Source organism: Corticium candelabrum, chromosome 15 (genome assembly GCF_963422355.1).
Source record: "Corticium candelabrum chromosome 15, ooCorCand1.1, whole genome shotgun sequence".
Classification (NCBI taxonomy): Eukaryota; Metazoa; Porifera; class Homoscleromorpha; order Homosclerophorida; family Plakinidae; genus Corticium; species Corticium candelabrum.
In genome coordinates this window covers 2,410,712-2,430,711 of record NC_085099.1, presented here as the reverse complement: position 1 = coordinate 2,430,711, position 20,000 = coordinate 2,410,712, and the positions used below count along the sequence as shown (strand labels likewise).

The following is a 20,000-nucleotide window of genomic DNA, read 5'->3' as shown; positions in this document are numbered from 1 at the left end:
TAATGAAGATAGTAGAAACTGCTGCTAAACTGATTAGGGACGACATCAAGGCAGTGGAAACATCTCACAAAATCTATCCAACTTGTGATGAGTTAGGTTCTGATGAATGCATCAACTTCCTACCAGAAACCTTGAGAGTATTGCTTGAAGGACTGATTGTGGGAAAAGCAGTTCAGAAAAAAATTGCCTCCATTGGACAAGCAAAATGCAGGCTGCTCAACCGCGAGTGTTACTGGCACCACTACAGGTTGGTCTAGGTGTGCAGCTATATCATCATTTTGCATCACGATTCCTCATTGACTTGCTGCACCGTCATGGTTTTTGCTGCTCCTACCAGGAAGTCCAACAAGAGGACGAGGGATGACTGAGCAGCAACGCTTGACATGGTTGTTGGCTAAGCCAGCTTGTGTTGACGTGAACTGTGCCATGGAAGAGCTGACTGGGGTTAGCTACAACACAGGAGAGCAAAACAAAGATATAGCCAAGGCTAGACAAGCTTGTGACTGGAAAGATACCCACAAAATTCTCAAGTATCTTTGAGATATGAACCCCTTCACTTTCGATACCAGTCTAAGAAGCATCTCCACAGGAGTACATGCACACAGCACCGTCAATGTTGACAAAGCAAAAAATGTTGGAAATGCAATTCTGATTAGCATGGAGGGGAAGACTGCTGCAGAATATAATTTCAAGAAGAAAGACCAGGTCATCACTCTAGACACGAAGAATGCAGTCAAAGTTGATGGCATTGCAGTGCAGATTGACCCACAACTTCTTTTCCAGAGACTCACGATAATTGCTGCAAAGGCAACTGAAAATTTTGAAAATGTCTTCAGGTATGAGCTATGCAGTTATCCACCAGCCCTCTTTGACTCATCACTACTTCTTCAGGAGCCACAGAAGCCAGTGCTGGCAAATGCCATCTGGAATCTATTGGCACCAGACATTTCTGAGCTAACTGGAGAAGTCCAGTATGTGCTGGGTGGCGGTGCACTCATTCACCACATCCCATGGACGCGAGGGGCAACATACCAAGAGATATGCTCAGTGTACACAAGGTATGTCTCAAAAAAGTATGGAGAAGCAGTTGTTGTGTTTGATGGTTACAGTGGCAAATCCACGAAAGACACAACGCATGAAAGGTGAACAAAATGGCATGCTGGAGTAACTGTAGCATTTACCAGCAATATGCAGCTTACAATGTCGAAGGCTAAGTTTTTGGCCAGCAAGACCAACAAGCAGCAGTTCATCAAAATGCTCGGAGATCAACTAGAGATGAACAACTGCAAAGTGCATCATGCTCCAGGGGATGCTGATTTGCTAATTGTACAAAAATCAGTGGAGTCTGCCACAATGTCGACCACTATCCTGGTTGGTGATGACACAGACCTTCTTATCCTGTTGTGCTATCACTCAAGCTTGCACTCTCACAGAGTGTTTTTCCGACCAGAGCCAAAGAAGAGCACAAAGAAACCGCGCGTGTGGAACATCCAGGTTGTCAAGGAACAGCTAGGCCCTGAAATATGCACTCACATGCTCTTTCTGCATGCCATCCTTGGATGTGATACAACCTTCCACCTGTATGGCATTGGAAAAGGAACTTCCCTTAAGAAGTTCAAATCAAGTACACACTTTCGAGAGCAAGCTAAGGTGTTTGATGCACAGTCAGCTTTCCCTGAAGATGTTGTTGTTGTAGGAGAGCAAGCATTGGTTTGTTTGTACAATGGAAAACCTGCAGAAAGACTTGATTCGCTGCGTTATACGCGTTTCTGCGAGAAGGTGGCTACTGAAACATCTCATATTCAACCACAGACTCTGCCACCGACTTCAGCTGCAGCAAAGTACCACAGTCTCCATGTATACTTTCAGATACAACAATGGAAAGGTTCTGGTGTTGTACTTACGCCAGTAGAATGGGGGTGGAGAGAGAGTGAAGAAGGACTTAAGCCAGTCCAGACTGACTTGCCTCCAGTTCCTGATGAGCTCCTACGTATGATAAGGTGTAATTGTCAGACTGATTGCAGTACATTAAGGTGTACATGCAAGAAGCACAATGTGAAATGCTCCCCTGCCTGTGGCAACTGCAGAGGATCTGACTGTATAAACTCAGACTGGCTGACATATGAAGAAGGTGTTGATGTTGATGATCATAATGATGATGATGAAGAAGAAGACAATAACAATGATTGAATACATAATAATTATTGACTATAGTAACTATTACATCTCATAAATCTTCTATCTACTTATTATACTATAGACTTTACAATTAAGTAGTTGAAAAAACACAGAAAGTTTAAACTAATTTACAATCCTACTAAAACATTGGTATATATACAATAAAAGATGGTGTAGAATCGGCAATGAGTATGTTAGCAGATGACCACTTTTTTGACACTTTCTTCTGCAGATATTCCTTAAGACTTTTAGTATGTTATAGAGGACACTTTTCTGTATACAAAACACTTGAAAAAGTTTGTATTGCAATTAGTTTAAGGTTGACTCAAAATTTGTCACGAAATGCTTGTACTATGTTATTGCTGGTGTTAATTAGCATGCAAGATGTCCACAATCTCACGTGTCAGTCCATGTGTCTAACCCCTTCTCACACTCTTCATGGTACGTAGCAGTTGCCAGTACATGTGCAGCAGCTGTTCCCTAACCTAAGCAAGCAGTGATTGAGGGTTTAACACTTTAGTGCTTCTCCATTGTCGTCCGTTGTCTCTTTGTGTGTTGTCTGTTTGCTTACTTGCTTGTTTATTTGCATGCAGTTTATTGATCAATCTTTTTGTTTGTTTGTGTGTGTGTGTGTGTGTGTGTGTGTGTGTGTGTGTGTGTGTTTGTGTGTGTCTTCTTAAGTGACTTGTTGGTGTGTTTGCTGTCATTCTAGTTTGATTGTGTTTGTTTATATGTGTGGATGTGGCTGTACAATAGCATCATGTTTATTAAACATTACAATTGGATTTTTTTGACTCAATGTACAGTGAGATCTCATCCTTATGTGAATAGAGATGTGTCTATCATGAGACATCAAGACCAACAGACAGTAATGTGACTTTATCATCTCTAGTTGTCTGTTTCCCAGTTGTGTTTGTGTTGCATAGATTGCTGAACTGCAGAGTGAAGTGGAGAAGATGAAAGAAGAATTAAGACAATCATCCCTGGTAATAAGTAGTGATAATACATAATGGTGTGTGTGTGTGTTTGTTTGTAGAAAAAATTGTTTCATTGTAGGTTGCTGAAAGTCACACTACTTCTGATGAATTTTGCTTATCACAGCCACCAGGTGAGAACCACAAAGTATGGGGAACACAAGCATTGCTTGCAGCATTTCTCATTTGTTACAGAGGATGTGATGTATGCAGTCAGTGCTCTTGCCTGTGATCAGTGGAGTGATGTTGGACTCGAGTTAGGATACACAATGCCTGAACTCAACTCACTCACTTCATTAATTACTGCATCTCACAGCAAGCTACACGCCATACTGAGAACTAAAGCTGCTGCTGTCGGTACCAGCAATGTTGTTGGTATCATCTTGTCTGCTTGCCAGCGTATTTCCATTCCAATTTGTGCTGCTGCAATAAGAGATGAGGTGGTTAAACGTCAAGAGAGACTGAGAGCACAGAACGGTGGACAATAGAATAATTGACTTTGTTACTTTGTTGTCTGCATGGCTGATCATATTCGTTTAGCAAGTCCATTTTTGTTGTTTGTAATGCTTCATGCATCTTGCCATTTGTACTTTAGCGCTTTTTATGTTTAAGACAAGGTGTAATATTTTACACCAAATTTGAAATAAACCACGTGTTGTTTTCTTATCCGGGACATCATGGGCGGAGCTAGTGTAGCATTGCATCTGGCTTGTTTGCAACATTGTCCTAATTAATTAATGTCTACTGACTCAACGTTTACTCTACCCATCCAATCCAAGCCGTATACGAGTCAACAGGCACTGCCGTCTCGTCACAGACTTGCCGTACTTTACAGAAACTCCGCATGGTTGTGTAGGTAGGAGACAACAGAAGAGCAACTACTATGAACAAAAGGGGCGTGGCCACAGAGTGCAAAATCAATGTAGCAACTTGCGGCTTCATTTTTTTCCTAGAAATTGTTTTCCAGGTTTTGTGGTGACTTTTAGCTGGTCGTGTGGGTAATGAGCGTTGTGTTTTGGCGAGTGAAGATTTGAGTGGACCAACACCGTGTACATACTCACCACCAGGAAGAGCATTGCAGGAGACGAACAGTCCTGCGTATACAATGGGATATAGACGTGTAGAGAAACGTGAGTGCATGATTGCATTATGATGATGAGTGACATGCACGCACACACTTACGAATTTACATGAACATGCACACACACACACACACACACACACACACACACACACACACACACACACACACACACACACACACACACACACATGTATACACACAACCATTATCACCATATTAATTAATTAATTTTGGTTGATTTGTAGTTGGTGGCAGTCAACGAGCTCGGTCTAAGTCGTGGTTTACAACAGACAATATCTGGACAAACAAGACAAAATGTATGAGACCAATGTGTATGGACATATGCATGTTTGTTTGCTGTTTGTTTGCATCTGTTTGTTTGGTTGGTTAAGCTATCTCTATGTCTGTCTGTCTGTCTGTCTGTCTGTCTGTCTGTCAAATAACATTTATTCTGCCTGTGGTTGTCTGTCTGTCTGTCTTTCACATATATTTTCAAACATTCATCTATCATACAAAGAGTGCTAGGCAATGACATAATGTTTTAGGTGCTACAGTACACAGGAAAAAGCACTAAAAACAGTAACAACTTAACTTAAAAGATAACCCAGGTCAGCCTAGTGGCTAAAGAACTGGGTTGAGTACTTAATGTCTGTCTGTCTGTCTGTCTGTCTGTCTGTCTGTCTGTCTGTCAATGGTATTATATTTTCATAAATCAGAACTATTACAGGCTAAATCAAATTAAGCAAAGCACGATACACTACATTACAATGACAACTAAAAACAAAAAACTGAACACTGTCTGTCTGTCTCTCAGATAACATGGATGGACATCACAACATGCATGGCCACCATAGAAGACGCCTAGCGCTGACGCAAGGTAAAGATGCGTACAATCCATGATGACAATGTTGATACAGAGGAGTAGACAATATGGGTAGAGGAAGACATCACGACGTGCATGACCACCGTAGAAGACGCCTAGCGCTGACGCGAGGTAAAGATGCCTACAATCCATGATGACGACGCTCAAACAAAGGAAATGTTGGCGCAAAGACACGAAGAGGGAAGTACCAAACAATGACTTGTAGACAGCAGACTGTGCAGATGGAAAGGTGAGCAAACAAACGATCAAACACGAAAGGGGGCCCCATGGCCAACAGAGTCATAAACGGCGTTAGTGGCCGAAGCCGCAAATGATGACTTGGACGACGACTTGAAAACTCTTCTCCTTGATCTGTCTGTCTGTCTGTCTGTCTGTCTGTCTGTCTGTCTGTCTGTCTGTTTGTCTGTCTGTCTGTCTGTCCAATACACATATTTTCAACATTAAAATCTACATTCAACACAACTAAGCTACTCTACTGTCCCAATCGCACAAAATCTCTACCAAACTAAAACTCTACAGAAACCAGCTCTATAAAGGGCTGTACAGTAAAGCACATAAATAATTGTGTACACTGTTCATTGATGTCTTTGTGGAAATCACTCTAGCACTAGACATTGTTGTAACTGAACTGATAAACGTTGTCTCCAATGTGTTGTAAAATTGGATGCATTTTGAGACCGTCCTCATCATAAGACATGAGAGAAAGACCTTCTGGTAGCAGTTGGGAGTCATACTTTGTGTGTTTAATCTTTTCTCTTCTGGATGCCGCAGCCCCATCAATATAATCAGCTCTACATAGGATATCTTTGCTGAATGGATGTGATAGAGCAATATATGTCTAATTCTGCTGCTGGCATAGATGTCTGGCCTTCACTGGAAGTGGTGTAGCGATCTTTAGGCTCAATGTAGTACGGTACATGTAGCTGGCTGAGGCAATCTGCCCACACAGAAACCATACAGTTGTGAGACCACTCTAGTCCACCTCCAACTTTACAAGTCAACAGATGATACCCTTCTCTATTGATCGTTTTTCCACATTTACATTTGCACTTATCTGCCAACAAAGGCAAGCTAGGGCATTGCCGTCCCCAACCTCATGAATGTCGCCAAGCGAAAATTTCAGGTAAGATTGCGAGATTCTGGGTTGAGGAAATGGCATTTAGCCAAGAGCCTGCACCTTTTCTTTGCAAGGAACGTAATCATGCTGAATCCTTTCCAGATTCTTTAATAAAATATTGTCGGTCTGTCTGTCTGTCTGTCTGTCTGTCTGTCTGTCTGTCTGTCTGTCTGTCTGCCTGTACTAAATGTATGCAATAGTGAATACGTTTACAATAACATATTTAAATTCAAATCTATTTGTCTATAGAGGCCAAGTGTTACAGACTACAACCTTTCCACCACTTTAGGTCACTACGTAACTTGCAGTTCCCAACAGCCATCGTTTCCATGCAATCAAGAGAAGGCTTTGCCATTAATTGCCAGACGAAGTAAGTCACTTAATTAGATGTTTTCATCCTCGTTGTGTGATACGTTACTCAATGTGTAATATTAGATGTAGACGAAGAGCCAGCACCAAATATGTAGTGTAGTGACAGTTTTCAAGATAAGCTTTTTACGCATGCGCCTGCTTACACATTTACAAAGTATCCAACTAGCAGACATCTCTGGCAGTTACATTCAGGTACGTATTAGAAGTATAGCAATTAATATTTAATTTGTTGCAGCTGTGTGTGTGTGTGTGTGTGTGTGTGTGTGTTGTGTGTGTGTGTGTGTGTGTGTGTGTGTGTGTGTGTGTGTGTGTGTGTGTGTGTGTGTGTGTGTGTGTGTGTGTGTGTGTGTGTGTGTGTGTGTGTGTGTGTGTGTTACAGTGTGTGTGTGTGTGTGTGTGTTACAGTGTGTGTGTGTGTGTGTGTGTGTGTGTGTGTGTGTGTGTGTGTGTGTGTGTGTGTGTGTGTGTGTGTGTGTGTGTTACAGTGTGTGTGTGTGTGTGTGTGTGTGTGTGTGTGTGTGTGTGTGTGTGTGTGTCAGCTTGTGTTCATGCAGTATAATTCTATTGTTTGTCTTTCTCGTGTTTTCAACAACTACTATCATGTCTCTGTTGTATAGGTTCTGACCAAGCTTGGACTTGCCGAACACTATCAAGGAGTCGATGAAGTATCCGGTGAAGAATATCACGTGGAAGAAGTTGATGGTGCTCCAGGCCCATTCAGATGTTTTCTCGACATCAGACTAGCTAGAACAACTACCGGAGCTCGAGTATTCAGAGCATTGAAAGGAGCAGTAGACGGAGGTCTAGATGTACCCCACAGGTCAGTTCATTATTAATATCAATAATATATTATATATATTATTTATTGTCTAGTCCTGTTGGTAAAATTTATTGATTTTATTGTATAGTGTTAAAAGTTTTCCTGGATACGATGCTGAAACGAAGGAGTACGATGCTGAGGTTCATCGAGGACACAGTTTTGGACAACACGTTGCCAACTATATGACACACTTAGAAGAGAACGACGAGGATGCTTACAGGAGACAATTTTCAAGATACATCAAGGAAGGCATCGCAGGCAACACAGTAGGTCACCGTGGTCGCATGTGTGTGTGTGTGTGTGTGTGTGTGTGTGTGTGTGTGTGTGTGTGTGTGTGTGTCTGTCTGTCTGTGTGCGTGTGTGTCTGTGTGCGTGTGTGTCTGTCTGTGTGCATGTTTATCAGTGTGATCATACCTTCTAATCTGGTACAGCTGGAAGATAAGTACAAAGCAATTCATGCTGCAATACGAGAAGATCCGTCTCATAAACCCGCACCATCCAAGGATGTAACACCAAAGAGGTAATATCACTGACAGCAGAGACTCTGTAGGTGCCTTTATTGTACTTTGTTTGTCAGGTGGAATCGAGCCAAGATGTCGCTTGCACAACGACGAGATCGTATACGTCAGAAGAAGGAGGCTTTCTTGAAGCGTCAGGCGGCAGATGGCGAAGACAATGACTAGACACAGTCCTAGTATTCTGTACTCGCGAGATGCAATGTCAATTAATAAACCATAATTGTTTGATTTAATCGATTGTTACACACACACACACACACACACACACACACACACACACACACACACACACACACACACACACACACACACACGCACAGCGAATAGAGATAAACAAACATGACACGTGACTTGTTGGAACCATCCGTTTTGTACTGAGTTGTGGTCCGGACATCAAGATTAAGATTGTCTCGGTTTTACAAAAAAATTTAACGACGAGAAAAGTAACGTGTGCGTCCTAGTACGTAGAGATCGCTAATTTTTGCAGCGAAAACGAGAGTGACAGGTCTGAATTAGCCACGCCTCTTTAATAAAAAGGCGTGCCCGGGGGGCCGGTATCACACGTGACTTGCACTAGATAAGCATGCGTAGATGACAGTGCGCTATTATTAGGTTACAAGCCTGCACCTTCCGAAGTCCGTCGGTCGAATCGTCGAAGTGAGTACATGTACAGGCGTGTTAGGTCAAGGAAATGAGTGATGGCTTTGATAGAATAGAGAAGCACACGTTAGATGTTGGGCAGCTGATTTTAGCTAAATCGTTGACACGCGTTGTCTCTTTTTCGTTTGTGAGTTGTTTTGTGTGGTGGAGTGTTATTGTTTGTTTGTTGTGTAGAAATGAACGAAGAATTGAGTGAAGCGGTGAGAAGAGGTGATATTGAGTCAGTAACGCGTCTTTTGGATATGCAAGTTGATATCAATGCTCGTGATGAGTCTGGGGTATGTGTTGTGAGTTATAATGTGTGTATTGGATGTTGAAATGAACTGCACGTCGTTTGATCTCAAAATAGAACACTCTTATGATAAAAACATGTGAGAATGAAGAGAAGGAGATTGTTGAGTTTCTTCTCACTAAATCAGTAGATGTTAATGGGACTGGCAGGGTGAGTTGATTGAGTGTGTGAAAGTGTGATGTGTTGTTGATAAGATGATAGATATCAACTAGATGTAACAATCTAATCCAACAATCAACGTTTTGGTTTCTTGTTGCTGGTCAAGAGGCAGCAGTGTTGACTTGTGACTGGCTGAAGCAGCCATTGCATGCAGAGATGAATAATCTTGTTGGTTTTTATTTGATTCAACTTGGACTGTTGGAGACTATTTTTGCAGTAGTTATTGTCTTATCAGGTCGTCTTCAATTTCTATTTTCTTTTGTCTTGCAGCATGTGTACAGTGTGATGGAGGAATAATGATAATAATACATTCTTGTGTATGCAGTTGGGATATACAGCTTTGATTGTATCTACAAGGATTGGATCAGAAGAGATCACTGATCTACTACTGAATGTCAAAGATATTAATGTGATGAAGGGAGATTGGGTGAGTTTGAGTATTGAGAGGTTGAGTTGATATTGTGGTGTCTGTTGTGCATGTATTAAACATATTTGTGAGTGTAATGCATTGATTTTGCTATTGTTTGTGTTTGTGTGTTGATCATTCTATTGAATGTCTCATTGTGTGTGTTGAATGGAATGTCTGTTGCTTTAATATATTTTAACATAAACACTCTCTCACTATCTTATCAGTTTCTTGTTTACTCAGTTGGGAATGACAGCCATACATTATGCTGCAATTCGTAATCACGTGACCATTGTAGAGAGACTTTTGTCTTGTTCTGTTCCTGTTGATACCTATGATAATTATGGTCGTACACCACTGTGGTGGGCTGCCTGGTGTGGTCATGTGTGTTGTGTTGATGTTCTCCTAAAACATGGAGCGAGTCCCCAACATGAGAGGTGATGCATTCAATATCCTTCAGTCAATAATATGACTAACGTGATGTCATTGTGGGATAGTGAGAGGGGATCACCACTGGAGATTGCCAAGCGATATGGTCACAGTGATGTGGTTGAGATGATGGAAGAAGCCATAAGATGTAAGTGAAAGAAACAATTAATTTGTGTTTTTGTTTTTTCTTCTTTTGATTTAATGTGATGATTTTGGTGTGAGGTTAGATTGATATTGTTGAATGATTTGCTTGTTATCTTGTCTGTGGAGCTATTGTAGTGATGTGCTGCTTTTGATCTTCTCACTTCTTTTCATCTCAACATTTGGGTTGAGGTGATGTGTCTGCTTGTTTTATTGTGTGTTGTGTGTGTGTGTGTGTGTGTGTGTGTGTGTGTGTGTGTGTCCATTTGTCAATTGAATCAGTTAATGAGTTAATAATATTTTACTGTTGTCTTCTTCTCTACATATCTGGGTGTTTATCTCTTTGCACACTCGTCTGTAAATTATTGTCTGTTTGTCTTTTGTTAACTTCTATTTGTTTGTATGTCGTGTTTGTGTGTTTACATTTTGAGTGACATTATTTCTTCTCTTACAGTCACATCTCATCCTTATGTGGAGGGTCGCATGTTTGTCATGAAACATCAATATGAAGAGACAGTAATGTGACTTTTTCATCTCTAGTTGTCTGTTTCCCAAGTTGTGTTTGTGTTGCATAGATTGCTGAACTGCAGAGTGAAGTTGAGAAGAAGACAGAAGAATTAAGACAATCATCCCTTTTCCATGAGAGTGAAGTGACGAGGTTACGAACCGAGATCCAAGAGAAAGAGGAGGAAATGAGATGTCTCGTGTCTGCTCTTGCTACTGTTAGCAGAATGGCAAGCGATAAAGTAGGACAAGCACACATAGAGCTTGCAGATGTGTAGGATATGATTGTTGATTTCTAGTGATAATACATAATGGTGTGTGTGTGTGTGTGTGTGTGTGTGTGTGTGTGTGTGTGTGTGTGTGTGTGTGTAGAAAAATTGTTTTATTGTAGATTGTTGAAAGTCACACTACTTCTGATGAATTTTGCTTATCACAGCCACCAGGTGAGAACCACAAAGTATGAGGAACACAAGCATTGCTAACAGCATTTCTCATTTGTTTACAGAGGATGTGATGTATGCAGTCAGTGCTCTTGCCTGTGATCAGTGGAGTGATGTTGGACTGGAGTTAGGATACACAATGCCTGAACTCAACTCACTCACTTCATTAATTACTGCATCTCACAGCAAGCTACACGCCATACTGAGAACAAAAGCTGCTGCTGTGGGTACCAGCAATATTGTTGGTGTCATCTTGTCTGCTTGTCAGCGTATTTCCATTCCAATTTGTGCTGCTGCAATAAGAGATGAGGTGGTTAAACGTCAAGAGAGACTGAGAGCACAGAACGGTGGACAATAGAATAATTGACTTTGTCACTTTGTTGTCTGCATGGCTAATCATATTTGTTTAGCAAGTCCATTTTTGTTGTTTGTAATGCTTCAATGATCTTACTATTTGTATTTTATCACTTTTTATGTTTAAGACAAGGTGTAATATTTTACACCAAATTTTGAAATCTACCACATGTTGGGATTTTACCCGGGACATCATGGGAAGAGCTAGTGTAGCCATGGTACATTTGGTTTGTTTGCCACATTGTCCTAATGGCTACTGAATCAACGTTTACTCTACCCATCCAATCCAGGTCGTATACGAATCAACAGGCACTGCCGTCTCGTCACAGACTTGCCGTACTTTACAGAAACTCCGCCTGGTTGTGTAGGAGACAACAGAAGAGCAACTACTAGAAGAGCAAAAGGGGCGTGGCCACATAGTGCAAATTAAGTGTAGCAACTTGCGGCTTAATTAATTTTTTTCTAGAAATTGTTGTACAGGTTTTGTGGTGACTTTTAGCTGGTCGTGTGGGTAGTGAGCATTGTGTTTTGGCGAGTGAAGATTTGAGTGGACCAACATCGTGTACATACCACCAGGAAGAGCATTGCAAGAGACGAACAGTCCTGCGTATACAATGGGATATAGACGTGTAGAGAAATGTGAGTGAATGATTGCATTATGATGATAAGTGACATGCACGCATGCAACACTCACAAATTCACATGCACACACACACACACACACAACCATTATCACCATATTAATTAAATAATTTTGATTGATTTGTATTTGGTGGCGGCCAATGAGCTTGGTCTAAGTTGTTGTTTGCAACAGACAATGTCTGGACAAACAAGACAAGATATGAGACCAATGTGTGTGGACATATGCATGTTTGTTTGCTGTTTGTTGGTGTCTGTTTGGTTGGTTGGCTAAGCTATCTCTATGTCTGTCTGTCTGTCTGTCTGTCTGTCTGTCTGTCTGTCTATCCAATACATATATTTTCAACATTGAAATCTACACTCAACACAACAAAGCAACTCCACTGTTCCAATCACACAAAATCTCTACCAAACTAAAACTCTACAGAAACCAGCCCTATATAGGGCTGTACAGTAAAGCACATTAATAATTGTGTACACTGTTTATTCTCTAGCTTGACTTTCCTTGTATGTTCCAGTAAGCAGGATGTCTTTCTGGAAATCACTCTAGCACTAGACATTGTTGTAACTGAACTGATAAACGTTGTCTAGCACTAGACATTGTTGTAACTGAACTGATAAACGTTGTCTCCAATATGTTGTAAAATTGGATGCATTCTGACAATCGTCCTCATTATAAGACATGAGAGAGAGAATCTTTAAAAATTGTTGAGCTTCATCACTCCATCTGCCATAATGTTCAAATACCAAAGGGATTGCTGTTGGTGCATACCCTCCTGGTAGCAGTTGGGAGTCATACTTTGTATGTTTAATCTTTTCTCTTCTGGATGCCGCAGCCCCATCAAAATAATCAGCTCTACATAGGATATCTTTGCTGACTGAATGTGATAGAGCAATGTCTAATTCTGCTGCTGGCATGCAGAATGATTCTGCAACATAGATGTCTGGCCTTCCACTGGAAGTGGTGTAGCAATCTTTAGGCTCAATGTAGTACGGTACATGTAGCTGGCTGAGACAGTATCAGCCCACACAGAAACCATACAGTTGTGAGACCACTCTGGTCCACCTCCAACTTTACAAGTCAACAGATGATACCGTTCTCTATTGATCGTTTTTCCACATTCACATTTGCACTCATCTGCCAACAAGAGCAAGGGCATTGCCATCCCCAACCTCATGAATGCCGCCAAGCAAAAATTTCCAGGTAAGATTGCGAGATTCTGGGTTGATGGAATGGCATTTAGTCAAGAGCCTGCATCTCTTCCTTGCAAGGAACGTAATTGTTCTAAATCCTTTCCAGATTCTTTATCCAATAGAATATTGTCTGTCTGTCTGTCTGTCTGTACTAAATGTATGCAATAGTGAATACGTTTACAATAACATATTTACATTCAAATGTATTTTGTCTAGTGGCCAAGTGTTACAGACTACAACCTTCCCACCAAGTTAGGTAACTACATAACTTGCAGTTCCCAACAGCCATCATTTCCATGCAATCAAGAAAAGGCTTTGCCATTGCCAGACAAAGTAAGTCACTTAGATGTTTTCATCCTCGTTGTGTGATGTTACTCAATGTGTAATATTAGATGCAGACGAAGAGCCAGCACCAAATAGATAAGCTTTTTACGCATGCGCCTGCTTACACGTTTACAAAATATCCAACTAGCAGACGTCTCTGGCAGTTACATTCAGGTACGTATTAGATGTATAACAATTAATATTTGATTTGTTGCAGCTGTGTGTGTGTGTGTGTGTGTGTGTGTGTGTGTGTGTGTGTGTGTGTGTGTGTGTGTGTGTGTGTGTGTGTGTGTGTCTGTGTGTGTGTGTGTGTGTGTGTGTGTGTGTGTGTGTGTGTGTGTGTGTGTGTGTGTGTTTATCAGTGTGATCATACCTTGTAATCTGGTGCAGCTGGAAGATAAGTACAAAGCGATCATGCTGCAATACGAGAAGATCCGTCTCATAAACCGGCACCATCCAAAGATGTAACACCAAAGAGGTAATATCACTGACAGCAGAGAATCTGTAGGTGCCTTTATTGTACTTTGTTTATCAGGTAGAATCGAGCCAAGATGTCGCTTGCACAACGACGAGTTCGTATACGTCAGAAGGAGGCTTTCTTGAAGCGTCAGGCAGCAGACGGCGAAGATGATGACTAGACACAGTGCAAGTATTTTGTACTCGCGAGCTGCAATGTCAATTAATAAACCATAATTGTTTGATTTAATTGATTGTTACACACACGCACGCACACACACACACACACACACACACACACACACACACACTGACACACACACACACACACACACACACACACACAAACACACACACACACACACACACACACACACACACACACACACACACTGACACACACACACACACACACACACACACACACACACACACACACACACAGCGAATAGAGATGAACAAACATGACACGTGACTTGTTGGAACCATCCGTTTTGTACTGAGTTGTTGTCAGATCAAAATTGTTTCGGTTTTACAAAAATTTTAACGAGAAGGGAAGGTAACATGTGTGCGTCCTAGTAGGTAGAGATCGCTATTTTTTTGCGGCGAAAAACCAGCGTGACATGTCTCAATTATCCACGCCCCTTATATACAAAGTGCTTGTCTAGTAGGCTGGTAAGACACGTGACTTGCAATAATTGAGCATGCGTAGGTGACAGTGCGTTAGGATTACGTTACAGGGACTGCACCTTCCGAAGTTCGTCGGTCGAATCGTCGAAGTGAGTACAAGTGCAGGCGTGTTAGGTCAAGGAAATGAGTGATGGCTTTGATAGAATAGAGAAGCACACGTTAGATGTTGGGCAGCTGATTTTAGCTAAATCGTTGACACTCGTTGTCTCTTTTTCGTTTGTGAGTTGTTTTGTGTGGTGGAGTGTTATTGTTTGTTTGTTGTGTAGAAATGAACGAAGAATTGAGTAAAGCGGTGGGGAGAGGTGATATTGAGTCAGTAACGCGACTTTTGGATATGCAAGTTGATATCAATGCTCGTGATGAGTCTGGGGTATGTGTTGTGAGTTATGATGTGTGTATTGGATGTTGAAACACGTCGTTTGATCTCAAAATAGAACACTCTTCTGATAAAAGCGTGTTGGAATAATCAGAAGGAGATTGTTGAGTTTCTACTCACTAAATCAGCAGATGTTAATGGGACTGGTGAGGTGAGTTGATTGAGTGTGTGAAAGTGTGATGTGTTGTTGATAAGATGATAGATATCAACTAGATGTAACAATCTAATCCAACAATCAACGTTTTGGTTTGTTCTTGCTCGTCAAGAGGCAGCAGTGTTGACTTGTGACTGGCTGAAGCAGCCATTGCATGCAGAGATGAATAATCTTGTTGGTTTTTATTTGATTCAACTTGGACTGTTGGAGACTATTTTTGCAGTAGTTATTGTCTTATCAGGTTGTCTTCATTTTCTATTTACTTTTCTCTTGCAGCATGTGTACAGTGTGATGGAGGAATAATGATAATAATACATTCTTGTGTATGCAGTGGGGACGGACAGCTTTGATTGTATGTGCAATCATTGGATCAGAAGAGATCACTGATCTACTACTGAATGTCAAAGATATTGATGTGATGAAGAAAGATGATCTTGTGAGTTTGAGTATTGAGAGGTTGAGTTGATATTGTGGTGTCTGTTGTGCATGTATTAAACATATTTGTGAGTGTAATGCATTCATTTTGCTATTGTTTGTGTTTGTGTGTTGAATGGAATGTCTGTTGCTTTAATATATTTTAACATCAACACTCTCTCACTATCTTATCAGTTTCTTGTTTACTCAGTGGGGAAGGACAGCCATCCATCATGCTGCAATGAATAATCACGTGACCATTGTAGAGAGACTTTTGTCTTGTTCTGTTCCTGTTGATATCAATGATACTGAAGGTTGTACACCACTGTGGTTTGCTGCCCGTGATGGTGATGTGTGTTGTGTTGATGTTCTCCTAAAACATGGAGCGAGTCCCCAACATGAGAGGTGATGCACTCAATATCCTTCAGTCAATAATATTACTAACGTGATGTCATTGTGGGATAGTGAGATTTGGGGATCACCACTGGAGATTGCCAAGCTATTTGGTCGCAGTGATGTGGTTGAGATGATGGAAGAAGCCATAAGATGTAAGTGAAAGAAACAATTAATTTGTGTTTTTGTTTTTTCTTCTTTTGATTTAATGTGATGATTTTGGTGTGAGGTTAGATTGATATTGTTGAATGATTTGCTTGTTATCTTGTGTGTCGAGCTATTGTAGTGATGTGCTGCTTTTGATCTTCTCACTTCTTTTTGTCTCAACATTTGGGTTGAGGTGATGTGTCTGCTTGTTTTATTGTGTGTTTTGTGTGTGTGTGTGTGTGTGTGTGTGTGTGTGTGTGTGTGTGTGTGTGTGTCCATTTGTCAATAGAATCAGTTAATGAGTTAATAATATTTTACTGTTGTCTTCTTCTCTACATATCTGGGTGTTTATCTCTTTGCACACTCGTCTGTAAATTATTGTCTGTTTGTCTTTTGTTAATTTCTATTTGTTTGTATGTCGTGTGTGTGTGTGTTTCCATTTTAATTAATTTTTTTATTCATTTGCATGTTGGTTGAGTGATTGGTGTGTTTGTCATTGTAGTTGCTTGTTGTTTTAATTTAAGTTAGTTTGTGTGTGTGTGTGTGTGTGTGTGTGTGTGTGTGTGTGTGTGTGTGTGTGCACGCATTAGCATCATGTTTGTTGCACATTTTAAGTGATGTTTTTTCTCTTACAGTGAGATCTCATCCTTATGTAAAGGGAGATGTGTCTATCATGAGACATCAATATGAAGAGACAGTAATGTGACTTTTTCATCTCTAGTTGTCTGTTTCCCAAGTTGTGTTTGTGTTGCAAATTGCTGAACTGCAGAGTGAAGTGGAGAAGATGAAAGAAGAATTAAGACAATCATCCCTGGTCCATGAGAGTGAAGTGACGAGGTTAACAACCGAGATCCAAGAGAAAGAGGAGGAAATGAGATGTCTCGTGTCTGCTCTTGCTACTGTTAGCAGAATGGCAAGCGATAAAGTAGGACAAGCACACATAGAGCTTGCAGATGTGTAGGATATGATTGTTGATTTCTAGTGATAATACATAATGGTGTGTGTGTGTGTGTGTGTGTAGAAAAATTGTTTTATTGTAGATTGTTGAAAGTCACACTACTTCTGATGAATTTTGCTTATCACAGCCACCAGGTGAGAACCACAAAGTATGAGGAACACAAGCATTGCTTGCAGCATTTCTCATTTGTTTACAGAGGATGTGATGTATGCAGTCAGTGCTCTTGCCTGTGATCAGTGGAGTGATGTTGGACTGGAGTTAGGATACACAATGCCTGAACTCAACTCACTCACTTCATTAATTACTGCATCTCACAGCAAGCTACACGCCATACTGAGAACAAAAGCTGCTGCTGTCGGTACCAGCAATGTTGTTGGTATCATTTTGTCTGCTTGTCAGCGTATTTCCATTCCAATTTGTGCTGCTGCAATAAGAGATGAGGTGGTTAAACGTCAAGAGAGACTGAGAGCACAGAACGGTGGACAATAGAATAATTGACTTTGTCACTTTGTTGTCTGCATGGCTAATCATATTTGTTCAGCAAGTTCATTTTGTTGTTTGTAATGCTTCAAGCATCTTACTATTTGTACTTTAGCGCTTTTTATGTTTAAGACAAGGTGTAATAGTTTATACCAAATTTTGAAATAACCACATGTTTTCTTATCCGGGACATCATGGGCGGAGCTAGTGTAGTCATAGTATCTGGTTTGTTTGCACTTTGTCTTAATTAATGGCTACTGAATCAACGTTTACTCTACCCATCCAATCCAGGCCGTATACGAATCAACAGGCACTGCCGTCTCGTCACAGACTTGCCGTACTTTACAGAAACTCCGCATGGTTGTGTAGGAGACAACAGAAGAGCAACTACTATGAACAAAAGGGGCGTGGCCAAAGAGTGCAAAGTCAATGTAGCAACTTGCGGCTTCATTTTTTCCTAGAAATTGTTGTACAGGTTTTGTGGTGATTTTTAGCTGGTCGTGTGGGTAGTGAGCGTTGTGTTTTGGCGAGTGAAGATTTGAGTGGACCAACACCGTGTACATACTCACCACCAGGAAGAGCATTGCAAGAGACGAACAGTCCTGCGTATACAATGGGATATAGACGTGTAGAGAAACGTGAGTTTATGATTGCACTGTAATTATGAGTGACATGCACGCACGCACACACTCACGAATTCACATGCACACACACACACACACATGCACGCACGCACTCACGCACGCACGCACACACACACACACACAACCATTATCACCATATTAATTAATTTTGATTGATTTGTAGTTGGTGGCGGTCAACGAGCTTGGTCTAAGTCGTGGTTTGCAACAGACAATGTCTGGACAAACAAAACAAGATACGAGACCAATGTGTGTAATATGTGAACATATGCATGTTTGTTTGTATCTGTTTGGTTGGTTGGTTAAGGTATCTCTATGCCTGTCTGTCTGTCTGTCTGTCTGTCTGTCTGTCTGTCTGTCTGTCTGTCTGTCAAATAGCATTTATTTCAAGCATACATCTATAATACAATGCTAGCAAGGTATCTATATAAAGTTCTGTCTCTCTGTCTGTCTGTCTGTCTGTCTGTCTCTCCATCTGTCTGTCTGTCTGTCTGTCTGTCTGTCTGTCTGCCTGCCTGCCTGCCTGCCTGCCTGCCTGCCTGCCTGCCTGCCTGCCTGCCTGCCTGCCTGCCTGCCTGCCTGCCTGCCTGCCTGCCTGCCTGCCTGCCTGCCTGCCTGCCTGCCTGCCTGCCTGCCTGCCTGCCTGCCTGCCTGCCTGCCTGCCTGCCTGCCTGCCTGCCTGCCTGCCTGCCTGCCTGCCTGTCTGTCTGTCTGTCTGTCTGTTTGTCTGTACTAAATGTATGCATGCAATAGATGGATGAATACGTTTACCAATAACATGTTTGCATACAAATCTATTTGTTCTAGTGGCCATGTGTTACAGACTACAACCTTCCCACCACTTTAGGTCACTACGTAACTTGCAGTTCCCAACAGCCATCGTTTTCCATGCAATCAAGAAAAGGCTTTGCCATTGCCAGACGAAGTAAATCACTGAGATGTTTTCATTCTCGTTGTGTGATATGTTACTCAATGTGTAATATTAGATGCAGACAAAGAGCCAGCACCAAATACGTATTATAGTGAAATTTTTCAAGATAAGCTTTTTACGCATGCGCCTTCGTACACGTTTACAAATCATCGAACTAGCAGACATCTCTGGCAGTTACATTCAGGTACGTAAAGTTGCAATACAACTGGTCACCAGCTGTGTGTGTGTGTGTGTGTGTGTGTGTGTGTGTGTGTGTGTGTGTGTGTGTGTGTGTGTGTGTGTGTGTGTGTGTGTGTGTGTGTGTGTGTGTGTACCAATCTCGACCATGACAACTCTCTGCTTCCACAGATACACCCGGACCAGGAACGTACGATCCGTACATGCACCTCTGCAGGCACAGAGCCCCAGCATTTTCATTCGCCCTAACTGGCAAGAGATTCCAATAATCATGTCTTGCAGCAACAATTGGTGAATACAACAGAAAGCCCAAAAATGTTGTACTCCACTCCAGCTACAAGAGCAGGAAGAGACCAAACATTGACACTCAAGTAGCAATACGCAGGGCGGTTAATTAACGCGAGTACCTTGTGGGAACTAACGCGTGGGTGTAGTGCTAGCGCGCGTTTAATAAAACCGCGCGTTAATGCAATAATTTAGCGCGCGTTACAGTAGTTAATATCTATAACTTTTAGCATGTCATCCAAACGAAATTATTTATTGGTGATCGTCTACATAGCCACACTACTCATCGGATTCACGTTCTGGATGGCCTACATGCTCAACGACGACTGCCTCCGTCCTCGATGCATCGACACGTCACTAACACAAAAACGAGGTCACGTGACCACAGATTCAGAAGCCAGACCGGTTAT

General features: G+C 41.5%; 3 protein-coding genes and 2 long non-coding RNA genes across 7 annotated transcripts in view; all 5 read left to right on the top strand.

Moving 5' to 3' along the window:
- Positions 1–3,166, top strand: part of LOC134190537 (uncharacterized) — a 5,054-nt gene extending 1,888 nt beyond the window's left edge. The window contains exons 2-3 of the long non-coding RNA XR_009971648.1: positions 2,985–3,046; positions 3,105–3,166. This is a non-coding gene — a long non-coding RNA (uncharacterized LOC134190537). The remainder of the gene's footprint in view (positions 1–2,984; positions 3,047–3,104) is intronic.
- A 3,049-nt stretch (positions 3,167–6,215) lies between these two features.
- LOC134190870 (large ribosomal subunit protein uL18B-like) lies at positions 6,216–8,197 on the top strand. The gene is made up of 5 exons (XM_062659406.1): positions 6,216–6,242; positions 7,226–7,428; positions 7,517–7,694; positions 7,860–7,948; positions 8,006–8,197. Exons 1-5 carry the CDS (start codon positions 6,216–6,218, stop codon positions 8,109–8,111), a joined length of 603 nt encoding a protein of 200 aa, XP_062515390.1. The 3' UTR covers positions 8,112–8,197.
- A 440-nt stretch (positions 8,198–8,637) lies between these two features.
- On the top strand, positions 8,638–11,496 carry LOC134190867 (uncharacterized). Its single transcript, XM_062659402.1, has 10 exons — positions 8,638–8,737; positions 8,781–8,884; positions 8,956–9,048; positions 9,100–9,225; positions 9,383–9,504; positions 9,961–10,040; positions 10,488–10,549; positions 10,609–10,779; positions 10,929–10,980; positions 11,043–11,496. The coding sequence occupies exons 1-10, from the start codon at positions 8,638–8,640 to the stop codon at positions 11,333–11,335; spliced, it is 1,203 nt and encodes a 400-aa protein (XP_062515386.1). The 3' UTR covers positions 11,336–11,496.
- Positions 11,497–13,582: 2,086 nt separating this feature from the next.
- On the top strand, positions 13,583–14,188 carry LOC134191466 (uncharacterized). The gene is made up of 3 exons (XR_009971797.1): positions 13,583–13,662; positions 13,879–13,966; positions 14,024–14,188. It is a non-coding gene; the product is annotated as an uncharacterized LOC134191466 (long non-coding RNA).
- A 468-nt stretch (positions 14,189–14,656) lies between these two features.
- The window catches only part of LOC134190868 (beta-1,4-galactosyltransferase 7-like), an 8,872-nt gene continuing 3,528 nt past the window's right edge, over positions 14,657–20,000 (top strand). For 2 of the 3 annotated variants that reach the window (XM_062659404.1, XM_062659405.1), the window contains exons 1-6: positions 17,574–17,987; positions 18,051–18,194; positions 18,364–18,446; positions 19,005–19,122; positions 19,184–19,312; positions 19,477–20,000. The exon at positions 19,477–20,000 is cut by the window's right edge and continues 415 nt beyond it. In XM_062659404.1, the coding sequence (XP_062515388.1) occupies positions 19,822–20,000 (179 nt within the window). In that variant the 5' untranslated portion in view covers positions 17,574–17,987; positions 18,051–18,194; positions 18,364–18,446; ... (1 more) ...; positions 19,184–19,312; positions 19,477–19,821. Of the gene's footprint in view, positions 14,724–14,900; positions 15,005–15,068; positions 15,162–15,495; positions 15,601–15,789; positions 15,984–16,043; positions 16,127–16,753; positions 16,816–16,887; positions 17,044–17,158; positions 17,211–17,272; positions 17,988–18,050; positions 18,195–18,363; positions 18,447–19,004; positions 19,123–19,183; positions 19,313–19,476 lie in introns of those variants that run through there. The other variant, XM_062659403.1, reaches the window with a different exon arrangement.

Coding starts and splice junctions, on each gene's coding strand:
- LOC134190870 (XM_062659406.1), top strand. CDS start 6,216: ATGAATGTCGCCAAGCGAAAATTTCAG. Junction 6,243..7,225: donor TCGCCAAGCGAAAATTTCAG/GTAAGATTGCGA, acceptor TCTGTTGTATAG/GTTCTGACCAAGCTTGGACT. Junction 7,429..7,516: donor GGTCTAGATGTACCCCACAG/GTCAGTTCATTA, acceptor TTTATTGTATAG/TGTTAAAAGTTTTCCTGGAT.
- LOC134190867 (XM_062659402.1), top strand. CDS start 8,638: ATGAGTGATGGCTTTGATAGAATAGAGAAGCACACGTTAGATGTTGGG. Junction 8,738..8,780: donor TGTCTCTTTTTCGTTTGTGA/GTTGTTTTGTGT, acceptor TTTGTTGTGTAG/AAATGAACGAAGAATTGAGT. Junction 10,981..11,042: donor TTGCTTATCACAGCCACCAG/GTGAGAACCACA, acceptor ATTTGTTTACAG/AGGATGTGATGTATGCAGTC.